Source organism: Plasmodium knowlesi (genome assembly GCF_000006355.2).
Source record: "Plasmodium knowlesi strain H genome assembly, chromosome: 3".
NCBI classification, from domain to species: Eukaryota; Apicomplexa; class Aconoidasida; order Haemosporida; family Plasmodiidae; genus Plasmodium; species Plasmodium knowlesi.
Genome location: NC_011904.2, coordinates 385,392 through 398,186, shown reverse-complemented (window position 1 = coordinate 398,186; position 12,795 = coordinate 385,392). Strand labels below are relative to the sequence as shown.

The window sequence follows — 12,795 nt, the reverse complement described above, 5'->3', positions numbered from 1 at the left end:
CAAAACAAGTGGAGAAAAAAAACGTGGCAAAAAGAGGAGCAAAAAGAAGGTCCTTGGCAATGGGCCAGCAGCGCACTGCAATAAATCAAACTGGCTGTTTCATCCATATGTCATAAGCCCACCAGTCCTTTCCTTCTTCAAAAAAGCCATGGGGTGGGACAGGGCAACTCACTTTTTTTGTCAATTTTTTTTTAAATTGAAAAAATTTCTTAAGAATATTTTGCAAGGACCATTGCCGTACAAGTGTGGCAAGTTGTAGAGGAGAAACGGATTGAGAATGTCAATCTGGTTAACCCACCTGAGAACTATCTCCTTTGACCTACCGTTTCACAGGTTCCATTCCTACCAGTTGGATAAGCTAAACTGACCGCTGTTTTTCTGCTCTGGCTGCTTCGCTCCTGGCCAGCTGCAAAGGGGCAAAAACAAAAACAAAAAAAAAAAATCACAAGTGGATCAGGGGCGGGAAGGTGTACAATCGCACACACACATATGCACATGAAGAAACATAAGTAGAAAGAAGCAGAAACATGCGTGCGAATGTGAATGTGAATGTGTATCCGTGTAACAGGCAGATGGAACATTTTCACACTGATCGGTCGGTCTGCAGTGCACTACCTGGTTAACTTCAAGCAGTCGGTGAACAAGTCGATCTCCTGTGAAACGTCGTAGGAGGCGCTGTCCTGGACAACGCGGAGGTAGGCCAAGCGGTCCTCTATCAAGATCTTCATGTTATGGAGGTAACCTGACTTGGCCAATTTATGCCGGTGGTTCTGAATGAGTGCCAAAAACAGTTCAGCTGTCGTCTCCCCATACTGTATACCCGTTTCATCGATATTTTTATTTTTCGCAAGACATATCAGTCCCTTCATTATTTCGTTTTTTAAAAATATTTCAAATGTTATTTTGTTCTGATGTACTAGATGCTTTAGTAGCAGAGCTGACTTCTCCTGGTACTGGTAAATATTTGTCTGCATCCCGTATACTAAAAAGCCGACCCCCCCATAGTCAATAAATTTATTTTCCGCCTCATCATGGTGTCTAATGAGGGCAGAGATCGCCGTTATTAATTTTTTATCGATTACTGTCTTCTGGGATTCTTGTAATTTCAGCAACAATGTTTTTAAACCGTTTTTTTTGAAGACGCATTCTTGTAAATCCGGATTGTTTGAAAGAGCTAGAGAAAATATCTGCAACACAGATTCTAAGATATGATTATTCGTCTGATTTAGCAATTTTAATAAAGGTTCTATTGCGTTTATCTTATGAAGATTACGGGAGACCTCAGGGTACTCATCCACTAGCCTTTCCACGATTTTCGCAGAAGCCAGGATAATACCTTCGTCTGCATTTTCAAAATTGCGCACTGCTTCCTTTATCGCTTCGTATGGATCCTCCACTTGACTCAGGGCTTCCTTGATCGCCCCCTGGAGGAACTCTATGTCTTCCTTGCTTAACCGCTTGTTCGTATCGATGGTGCCGTCTGGTGGTGCAAAGCAAATATAGTGAAGAAACAATGTAAAGGTAATGTATAAATGTCGCCATCAAAGCACACATCCACGCATGCAGCTCACAGGCCGAGGTATAGGCGCTCATACTTACCTGCATATTTAGTCGACCATTTGAGGAGCCCTGGCCAGTTTATGTTTACCATGTTCTGCTCTCCTTCTTTCTCTGTTCGGGGTTGCGAGGATGCAGAACCGTTCACGTGGACGTATACTTGTGAGCGGGAGGTAACTTACACAAAAAAACAACGTTCACACGTTTGTGGTGTACATATGTGGTGGTTATACCTTGGCGCTAAGCGAGAGTAACCTATTTTTTTTTTTTTTTTTTTTTTTTTTTTTTTTTTTCCCTTTTTTTTTGTTCCAAAATGGTAGTATATATTTTATCTGCGTGGGGAACGACTCCTGGCCCTTTTCCACAAAGTTCAAGCGGAAAAAAAAAAAAAAAAAAAAAAAAAAAAGCGAAGTGGTGGAATGTTGATAAGGGGGCATAAATTTCTCCTTCCCTTCCTCTTGGCCAAGCGATGAGAGAAAAGTACCTATATTCGTGTGACGTTATTTATCGGATAACGAAGCGCTTAGCTTGGGATTCCCTTCCTGTTGCTTTTATTCAAAACGGAGAAAAAAAAAAAAAAAAAAAAAAAAAAAAAGAACAAAAAAAAACAAATGTGCGCAAATGTACAATCGTACATTTTTACGCGAAATGTGCCTCTATATCCAATTCCTGTGTGAAATTTTACAGAAAAGGAGAAAATAATCACAAATCATATTTTTTTTTTTTTTTTTTTTTTTTTTTTTTTTTTCTGCGTCGCCTTACGCTATAATATTTCCCATGGTGGTCCTCCTCACCCCATCCTCCAAAACAAAATGGAAGAAAGTGCGCCCAGTCACTGTGTAAGGCAAGCTACACGAGGAAATGAAGCATCCCTCCATGTCGAAAAAGTGAACAGAAGTTTCCTTTAAAAAAAAAAAAAATAATAATGAAAATAAGTTCCGTTTAAAAAAAAACAAATGATAACCCACCTTTTTGCTTAATAAAAAAAAAAAATGATAAATGTGTGAGCCGTTTGAGGGAACCATATAAGCATCCTACCCACGGTGTAAATCACAAAGGGAGAACGTGATCCCTCCAACATGTCCTCTTTCTTGTGGAGAAGGACAACATATGCATTTGGCGCTCTTTCTGTGCGTGTGTAGGTGTGTGTTCTCCCTCACAGGGGTGAAGTGACAACTGCTCGCTTCTCTAGAATGTGGTGTGAAGGAGCGTTCGAAAAGGAAATCCAGGATGACTTACCTACATTTCGTGCAACGGAGGAAAGAGGCCAACGCGTTGTTGCAACAACGGAATTGTAGCAACTATCTTGTTTTACCCCCACACCCACACATGAGGGGGTGATGAATTAGGATGGTTCAATAGGTAGATGACTCGAAAAGTGAGCGTATAGGAAAAAACGGATAGAGCGAGCAAAGTAGCCAAGGTGCCACATGTCCACCATGTGCGCATCCCCCTCTGTGGAAGTTAATTAACTACAATGGTAAAAAAAAAAAAAAAAAAAAAAAAAAAAATCATTTTTGCACACATGTACATACACTCATATGAAGGCACATTGCACATTTCAGGTTCTCCCATTAAAACGTCTACTCCTTAAAAAAAAAAAAAAAAAAAAAAAAAAAAAAAGTTCCAACATTATTTGTCCATTTTAATTAAAAATTATTTAAGTCTCCTGCGTTGAATGAGCAGTCCTATGTTTTCTCCTGTCTAGTTATTAACAACGTAAAGCATGAAGTTTGCGCCTTGATCTGTCTTTCTCTCTCCCCCCCTGCGTTAATTCGTTCTTGTGTAGCGTTGCTAAACGTTGCAACCCCCGTAAAAAATCGCTGCCCAGGAGGTAACATATCTGGGTTGTCCTTTGTCCTTCTTTACCGCCTCGATTGTCTGCGCCACTTTGCGACCCGTTTCCCCCCCCCTCTGGCGCATCATTCCTCCTGCCCCTGGTCGCATTTATCTTTGTAGCGCTCCATCTAAATCTGGACATCACACGTGCATATCGCTAAGAGGACAAGTACATCTCTTGATCCAGAGGAGGTTCCTAGACGCCTAGCCTCCTTAATATTATTCCTACCCACGCTCAGTCTACTTCTCCACCCCGGTAGCGAAAAACCATGGCTAGAAGCAGCGTCTCAGAGAACGAAATTATCAGGAAAATAAATGCGATAAAGCTGAAGGATGGAAAAAGCCCCCCCTCCGTGAGCGTGAAGAATTACACCAAAATTATCGCCCACAAGTTGCGAAAAAATAGGGAGGGAATTATTTCCTGCAAGGAACAGATTCGCAACCTGGAGTTTCTAACCAACCGGATGCACACCGAACTCTCTCATGGAAACAAAGAATTAAAAAAATTAAAAAAAAATATCATAAAGTCTGATATGCTAAATGCTCAACTGGAGCTAAACATCATGACCCAAATGAGGAAGAACAATTCACACACAAGTAGAATCTCCTTTTTAAAAAAAAAAAAAATGAACATTAACAAGGAGAAGGGCATTATCGACAGTGACATTAACTACATGGAAACGAGAGTAACCATGATAAAGCAGAATGTCGAAGAAAATGAAAAGAAATATTACAAATTGATTGGTGCTAAGGACAAACTGCACAACGAAATGCTCAAGTTTAAAAAGGATCGAAAGGATTTGCAGCACCATTTAAATCACACCAAGAGGAATCATGATCTTCTGAAAAACCAGATGCAAAATTTTATCGTAAACATGGGCCCATAGAAGGTGCATGCAGTTGGGTTCGTCCTCCAGGCGTCACGTTACCATGATGCGCAAGAATGATTGGTACACAATCAGCATATACACACGATGAGTAGATGCCCGCTCTGCAACGCTTATCCGTGTTATCTTCTCTACCTACGAAGGGCATACGCTCCTGTCAAACGTAGCATATGCATACACCTATGACGGGGGAGGTGTACCATTTGCACTTTGAATAAAACATCCCCCCGGCGTACCCCATGAATGCATGAAGGGGGAAGTAAATGTTTTGCAACTTCTGGGGGGTCTTCCCTAGCGCAAGTTCTTAAATGCGGTTCACACTGCCATGCACACTATCATTCACACTGCCATGCACACTATCATTCACACTACCATGCATACTTCCATTCACACCGCCACGTACGGCACCACCATGTATACCCTGCCCAAGCGCCTCACCCCCACTGGGCGAACTTATCTATGTAGCTGAATAGGTAGGAATCCGAAACGTAGGGCTTCAAAATATAGCTAGCGGAGTTGTTCCTGTTGGACGTGTAATGCATGTAAATCTTCGTAATGATGTCGTAATTAATATTAATGTGATATTTCGCTAGCAACTTAATTATGTTGCTGATGATGCTGATGTTCCTCCTGGTCGTATCATCCACCTCTTCAAATTTGTTGTCTTCGATATCCTCATCGACACTGTTCGGGTTGGTCTCCTTGGATTTCTTAATGGGAGAAGAAATCCAAATGAATCCATTCATGCCAAGTATTATCTGTACATTACAAGGGAAGACAAAAATATGCTTCTTCTGGTTCTGTATTAAAGTTTGCGGAACTGTGATTAGGATCCCATTAGACAATTTCCCATATATGGAGGATCTGGTGTGCAAGATGATACATCCATCGGGCAGAATTCTCTGCACTTCGCATGCTATAATGTCATTCGGCTTATATATATTAATCATATTAATAACGTCATTGTAAAGTCTTATTCTTTGGCAGAAAAGGCTAATGTTTGTCTGTGATATGGACAAGAGTGCTTTGCAGTAGGAGCCAATTTCAACAACCCACTTGTCGTTACTTATGTCTTTTATTTTTCCAACCAGGAGATCTCCTACTGCACCTGTGTACTTCCCTCTTAATGGTTCTACGTATACTAATTTGTTAATATAGTTTACAGTACCTACGATGCATGCAAAATATTTCTCGTCCTCTTCGTATAATCCACTCCCTTTCAAGAACCTTCCCTTGTCCTTCTTACTCAGGATTGCTTCTCCTGGCAGAACCAACTTCTTTATGTTCGGGCACACCTCGTCTCCGCTACGTTGCACATTTTCCTCCTTGTGCTTTAGCGTCTCGGTGGCCAGTATTCGGTTGTTGAACTCTTCGATGTCCTCGAGTTCTTCGTCATACGGCGTCGTCACGCGCACGTCCATTTTCCCGCACCAGGCAAGTACAAAATGAATAAATCAACAAATGAGAAAATGAGGAAATGAGGAAATGCGCTCGTATAATAACTCACCGGGGGTGGGACAGCTCTACGCGACACCCTTGCACAAAATATAACTTCGCAGGAGGCAAGAGAAGAGGAGGCCCCAGCGGAAAAGTGTTCACCTGACCCCTGTATGACCGTAACATATAAGTATTTACTATCGTCTTCGCCCCCTTTCAATTTTTACCATTGCATGTCCTTAGCCCCTTTTTTTGTGGGCCATTTTCTGCGCGCTTTTTGCGCTCCTCCGTTAAAACGTATCTGCATATGCCGCATGGCAACCTCCCTCAAGTTCGTGGAAAATTGTTTCGTGAATCTGTTTTTTGTACCTATTTGGATACGTACTTGCTTATTTGTTTATTTTATTGTTTACTGTTTTTTTTATTCTTCTTATTATTTTTTATTATTATTTTATTTTTTTTTTTTTTTGCGTACACCCAGTAGTGTATCCCGCTCCTCACCCGAGGGAGGCGACCTATATTTTTTTGAAGGGAGCAGTATAGCGCAATTCGTTCCTGTGAGGCTTACCTTACAACTTCACCACGGGTAACCAGCAGTGCATGGTTGGGGACCTCAACCAGTCGTAAAGAACGGACCCCGTTGTAGCATCACCAGGGTTATTATTTTATTATTATTATTTTTTTTTCATTGCAAAACTCCACAAAGCAGTTCAAGCTGCAGCCAATCAACAGTACACATAGTAACCATGAACAAAAAGGAAGCCGACCATTTTCTTGTTCACTAGGAGATGCCTCATTGCGTTGATCCATCGAGACGAGTAATTGCTAACCCTCTCTAAACGGGTGGCATCTTGGGGGAAAGGTATTTCCTGGGCTGAGAGTTTATTTAATTCGTTGTCGTTTTCGTCTTTATGTTATTTATATTTATTTGGGGTCTCCGCGCACGTGACACAAGGAGAACAAAGATATTTTCTTTGTCGTCTTTCTTGTCTGCAGCATGTAGTCAATTTGTCTCTCCCCCCCCCTCTTTTGGCCTCTCTAAAAGTTCTCATAAAAATTAGTTGAACTGTGTGTGTTTGGGTGCCCCTCTTTTCTCAGCAGAAAAAACACGTTCGTCGCGTTCGTATGCAACTCGTTGGAGCTAAGTGAACGTTTTTACGAAAAGGAAACAACCACGTTAGGGAGATAAAACCTGATTTGTACTTCGAACGCATCACAACGCAGCCATTAAAATGGGTTCCCCCCTGATATATCATTTAAACAACATTCAATTGTGCACAGCAAAGGGGATGAAAAAAAAAAAAAAAAAAAAAAGAAAAACATCAAAAGTGATGGAGTATTAAAAACGTATGTGCATGATCGCTCCCATGAGCTGTACCACGTCCAACAAGCAGTTTATCTCACCACCGAATTGCTGATAAGAGAAATTAAAGCTAAAGAAAACATGTAACACAGTTTTGGCGTTTTCCCCACTTTACAAATAGACGGTTTGTATGCAGCGTGCTTGACGCTACACACTGGAACACTCGCGTAGTTACCGCTGTCCTGTTCAGACGTGTTGCCATTTTAGCTGACCCGTTCAACCTATTTGGCATTGCAGCTACTCCGCTCAGTCAAAAGCACATTAAGCGAATGGGAGGTTATTGTGTGCGCCCCTTTCAATTTTCTCCACACGCAGCAAGTAGTAGTATACACGCCGGCTTGGGATGTAATGCATCCTGTGAGTTCCCCAAAAAATGTACTCAAATGTTCTGCTGAATATTTTCTTCTTTTTCTGCACAAAAAAAAAAAACCTTGCAAGGACAGGTAAATAGCCAAAATGGGAGAAAAAAAAAAAAAAAAAAAAAAATTCAAACATTTCCCCCTCATATAACAACATATTGCTTAAACATTTAAAAAAAAAAAAGAAAAAAAAAAAAAAAGAGACCTTAGCAGCTTTTTCCTCCCCTCATTTTAAAACAAAAACTTCACAATTGTACATTTTGGAGCAAGTGGAGAAAAACTTGTGTAAAATAATATATTTGTTTATGTTCCCCATTTTAATTTGACCCCCCTTTTACTCGCTTGTAAACGTTGATGTACTCCTTCCCGTTTGCACAACATGCAAAATAAGATGCTTCTCTTCCCTCCCTCGCCCCCTTTAAACAAACGTAAGCACACAAATTAACACAATTGTGTAGCCTCTTCAGGTGGTCATGCATACGTAGCAGTACATTCCGCCGAGGGACGTGGTACGCATGACTGATCAAGTGAGAGGACCGCAAGTCCATGTGTAACTTTAAGCACAAGTATAACGTGTACCTACTTCCATGTGGTAGACGTTCATTACAAGAACATGAAATGTTTGTCGAGTACACATTTGCGTCCCCAGGAGCAACATAGTTAAAGACTCCCTTCTAATATTTTAGCTATCACGTAAAGTATGCACAGAATTGTAAGTTCGCTGTTTCTTTAATTACCAAAGCTTTTCCTTTTTTTACTTCGTCTATACCCGATTCTTCTTCCAATTCGCATTATATTTACGCAAAGTGTATTTTGGCACCCCCTTTAATCTGCAAACGATGCGCAAAAAATATAGAAAATGAAAAGGGCAAAAAACAAAACGAGGCGAAGTAACTCCAGACAGAGCCGTATAAGCATCTACTCCAAGGGGCATACACAAGATTGCATGTAGGCATCCGTGCAGAAAAAACCATTTGAGAGCTATATAGAGCAATATCCTCTCCGAATGCACTTTTTTTTTTTTTTTTTTTTTTTTTTTGTACCATTCCTCCCTCTTTTTCTTCGCCATTTGAAGCAAGTTGCATATGAATAAGCCATACGATAAAATAGTGAAAGACTACCCTATTTATGTATACGGAAAGATACATGATTTAGTGGAAGAGCTAAATAGGTATCATCAAAAATGTTACATTAATAATGAGAAAAATGTAGATTTGTGGAAGGAGTTTAAGTACAAGAGGAGGAAAAGGGTACGGTTCCTTTCGGTGTTGGATTATTATGCGAACGTTAAGAACAAAAAATGGGAATTCGACATCATTCCAATAGTATTTAATGAGGACTATGAGATTTTGCATATAGGCGTTTCGATGCTCTTCGACGACAATTTTTCTGAAGAGTACAAAAGTGGTAGATACAGCTACATAGAGCTCTTTATTTGTAACATTGAAGAAGACAGCGTGAACCAGTGTCAAAGTGAGTGGGCGCCATCGTTGCCTATCAGAAATGGAAATAACACAGGCAACATCATGGATTGCCTTGTTAAGGTGGAGGATTTGAAAAGAATATATAAGGAGGGAGAAAGTCTCCGTAAAATAAGTACAGAAATTGCTAGACCGTGTATCACCAGTGAAAACAATGGCAAAGACACTGATAAGGAAGGAGGTGCCATTACATCCATGCATGATAGTTACCACTTGGAGAAGAGGGAGGTCGGGAGGAAGCAGATGGGTTTCCCCTTGGTGGAGGATTTCCCCAGGCAAGATGAAAAATTACCACTTTATAGCATTAGAAATGGCACCATCATGGAGGCTAAAGAGAATTTAAGTACCATGGACAATGAGATGCATGCGCACCTATTACCAATGCGAAAGGTAAACGTCATTCAGCAGAATGATATGTGCACGATGAGGAGCAACGTCAGCTGCGATAGCAGGAGAGTCGAAAACAGGTTCAACGCTAATAAGGACAAGGAGGAATTCCTGTCAGGGTATTATTATAAGAAGGTTGAGGAGAATAATTGGAAAAGTGGCAATAAAAGCAAGGAAGATTTTTCTACAGGTCTGGGAGGGATAAACGACGGGGTAGAAAGAGAGCATGAGGGTGCTTACCCGTTCTCGCATCTCCGAAGTGGTGTTGAGTTCAATAATAAAGAGAGGAAGCACACAAATGAGGATGCCAATCAGGTAGGCATTCACAAAGTGGCTTACTACAAAAATGTGAAGAAAGTAAACGAAATGGAAGAGAAAACGTACATTTCATCGGAAGGGGGATCCACAAGGAAAGTGATAAATTACGAGTATCTCTACAGCAGAAGCGAGAGCGAAACGACGTACTTGGATGATCTGACGCGGAGAAATCGTTCGTCCAACGAGGGCGACTCCCTACAGGGGAACGCCAATGAAATGGACGCACCCGAGGAGGAGAATAAGCAGCTTTCCAGAATCTGCAGCGTGAGAAGCGGATACACAAAGAGCACACATACAACCATGGAGAGAAGTGAGATAGTACTGGAGGGAAGTGCAGCGGGAGTGGTTAAGCCGATTGGGGAGATTAACAGCTCGGGGGGAGTCGCAACATCGTCGGGAAGATTGCCCTCTAGAGAGTTCACACAATTCACAGAGCACGAGCAAATTACGCGTATTAACCATAATGAGATAATCGAGCGTAGTGATAAGGTACACACTGTGGAGAGAGAGGAGTATCTGATGGATAGGTATACAAGGACGGAGAGCAGGAACAACCATAATATAGTGACTGACAGTAGTCCTAAGGAAGGTAAGGGTATCGGAGCTGATAAACGAAACGAGTTTAAGCTAGGTTTCTTCAGTTCTAAAGGGAACAGAACGTACAACGAAGACAGAGTAATCACGATTAGGGACGTGAACGAGTTTGTGCAAAGAGAATATAAGGAAGTGATAGAGGAGAGGGAAAATCTGCTCAGCGAATCCCTGGAGAGGGAGTACTACGACATGCTTCAGAAGACGCAGAATGTAGATAGATCGTTCGGATGCCCCTTGGCGGAATCTGCAGCGGTAGTCCCAGGCGCTGTCGCATCGACCCCCCCGCCTTACATGTACTGCGCCATTTACGACGGACACAATGGCGAGAAGGCGGTAAATATTATCCAGAAGTTGTTACATCTGCACGTGCACACGTACTATATAAATGGAAATGGGATGTCAAACTCATTGAAGTATGCCTTCCACAAGATGGATGAGCACTTATGTAGGAAGACAATAAATAATGAAGAAGATAACCATTCGAACTTTTCCAGTGGAAGCACAGCCTGCGTGAGTGTCATCTTCAATCACATGGTGTATATAGCAAACATAGGAGATAGCAGATGTGTGCTAAGTAAAAATGGCAGGGCGGTTGCTGTAACGGTGGATCACAGAGCTGGAGGAAATAAGAAAGAGGAGGAGAGAATTATAACATCTGGAGGGGTGTTAGACGACGAAGGTTATTTAGGTGGCTGTTTAGGAGTATGTAGAGGGTTTGGTTCCTTTGACAAGAAGACTAAGGAAAAATTAAAAGGCCTTGTTTGTGAACCCGACCTATTTCAAATAAAACTAACAGAGGATGATGAGTTCCTTATTATATGTTGCGATGGAATTTTTGATGTTATGACTTCGCAGGAGGCGGTGAACACAGTGAGAGCTTCTCTAGTGGAGAGTTCTAACCCTACTGTGGCGGCAGAGGCCCTGTGTCAGTTGGCTTACAAAAGGAAGGCCCTAGATAACCTCTCCGTGGTTGTGGTGATTTTTCAGAGCCCCGAGATGAAGAAGAAGGCGCAGTCCAATGAAAGCGCGAACTTGTACTCCGACCAAGCTACTCGTGTCCGAAGAAGGTACGTTCAACCGCGGAACAAAGAAGCGATTGAAAGAGCATGGCTGAGTGTACGTGACAACGTGTTTGTGTGTGCATGCGTGGACGCCCTACACAGGGATCAACATATTCCAATTGGCTTCCCCCCTTTTTTCCATCTGCAGAATAAGGTTCTCGTCCCTGAAGAATTTAATAGGCCCGTGAAGGGTTGAGCCATGCAGCCGAGGAGGTGGTCCCTAAATAGAAACCAGGAGCAACACTTCCGTGGTGCTAGGTCGAACAGAATAATCATCACGTGAAGTGGAACACCCTATTGGTGGTATTACCATGACTGTGTGGGTGGGAACTCCCATTGGGGGAAAAGTAAAGAGCACAAATGTTATGTACATATGTATATGTATGTGTGTGTGTTCGCCCTTTTGTCGCAATAGCGCGGGGATGGGTAACCGTCCCGTATGCTTCATACACCTCTCAACACAGCATATGCCTCTTTTTTTTTTTTTTTTTTTTTTGTATCCATTTCATGGATGACAGTGTTTTTCACATGCCCATGTTGTCTGCCCCCTTTAATGATTTATGCTCATGTGGCCTGTGCAGGATTGCAAATATTGGAAACTGTACAAATGTGCACTGACGCAAACTAAGGGAATATGAATGTGCGAACCTGCGCACCGTTGTGTATGCTCCCGCTCATACATAGCGGAACATCCGACTATTAACTAACTGTGCCGTGAACCAAGTTTCGCACGGGTCCATTGCCGCGTTGCCTGCAGTGATTGGTTGGATGAATTTTATATTTTTGTTGAGAACGCTCGTTCAGCCAGTGGAAGGGTGAAGCATCTGGAAGGAGAAATAAGAGGTGGTCCCCCAGGGGGAAATACGCAGAAGGGTTAGCTACTTTCCCGAAAAAATAGCTTCAACAATCTATGGCGAAAGAGGCAGGACCCATTTAAAGGGCACAAGGAAAGATCAGCACTGGAGGCAGAACAGAGAGTTAAAGTGTCAATTCGGGGTGGCAAGTTTGCTTTGGTAAAAGTGGATACGGTTGATGGGACTTTTTTTTTTTTTTTTTTTTTTTTTTTTTTTTCCATTTATTTTTACAGTATTCTTTTTTCTCTCTTTTTTATGCCGAGCTAGCTGAATGTAACATATGGAGCATGATTTATGAATTAAGATCCATTAGCTCAGTGGTTAGAGCGTCGGTCTTATGTACCGAAGGTCGTGGGTTCGAAACCCACATGGATCAGCTTTTATTATGAAATATTAATTCCAAGGGGAATAAAGCAACGTATAAATTATATATAGGTGTTATATAATTTATGGGAATAGTAAATAAAATTTATATATAATAATATTTAGTAGGCTTAATTGGCACTTTTATTTCGCGAATATAATATTATTTTTATATTTTCCGTTATATACAAATACGAAGAATAATATGGAACAAGAATAGTCCAAAATTTTATATTTCCTATGGGATCCATTAAAGGGGAGGAAAAATAAGAAAAGGGGGGGGCATCCATTGGGA

General features: G+C 41.5%; 4 protein-coding genes and 1 non-coding gene across 5 annotated transcripts; 3 read left to right on the top strand and 2 right to left on the bottom strand.

Annotated features, from left to right (window-relative positions):
- Positions 1-342: 342 nt before the first annotated feature.
- On the bottom strand, positions 343-1,651 carry PKNH_0308700 (conserved protein, unknown function; the record flags this gene model as incomplete). The annotated part of the gene is made up of 3 exons (XM_002261028.1): positions 343-406; positions 616-1,480; positions 1,600-1,651. 3 exons carry the CDS (start codon positions 1,649-1,651, stop codon positions 343-345), a joined length of 981 nt encoding a protein of 326 aa, XP_002261064.1.
- A 2,014-nt stretch (positions 1,652-3,665) lies between these two features.
- On the top strand, positions 3,666-4,283 carry PKNH_0308600 (conserved Plasmodium protein, unknown function; the record flags this gene model as incomplete). The annotated part of the gene is made up of 1 exon (XM_002261027.2): positions 3,666-4,283. The coding sequence occupies one exon, from the start codon at positions 3,666-3,668 to the stop codon at positions 4,281-4,283; it is 618 nt and encodes a 205-aa protein (XP_002261063.2).
- Positions 4,284-4,717: 434 nt separating this feature from the next.
- PKNH_0308500 (exosome complex component RRP4, putative) lies at positions 4,718-5,704 on the bottom strand (the record flags this gene model as incomplete). The annotated part of the gene is made up of 1 exon (XM_002261026.1): positions 4,718-5,704. The coding sequence occupies one exon, from the start codon at positions 5,702-5,704 to the stop codon at positions 4,718-4,720; it is 987 nt and encodes a 328-aa protein (XP_002261062.1).
- Positions 5,705-8,527: 2,823 nt separating this feature from the next.
- On the top strand, positions 8,528-11,471 carry PKNH_0308400 (protein phosphatase PPM1, putative; the record flags this gene model as incomplete). Its single annotated transcript, XM_039113810.1, has 2 exons — positions 8,528-11,289; positions 11,432-11,471. 2 exons carry the CDS (start codon positions 8,528-8,530, stop codon positions 11,469-11,471), a joined length of 2,802 nt encoding a protein of 933 aa, XP_038969424.1.
- A 969-nt stretch (positions 11,472-12,440) lies between these two features.
- PKNH_0308300 lies at positions 12,441-12,513 on the top strand. Its single transcript has one exon. It is a non-coding gene; the product is annotated as a tRNA-Ile (tRNA).
- The last annotated feature ends 282 nt before the right edge of the window (positions 12,514-12,795 follow it).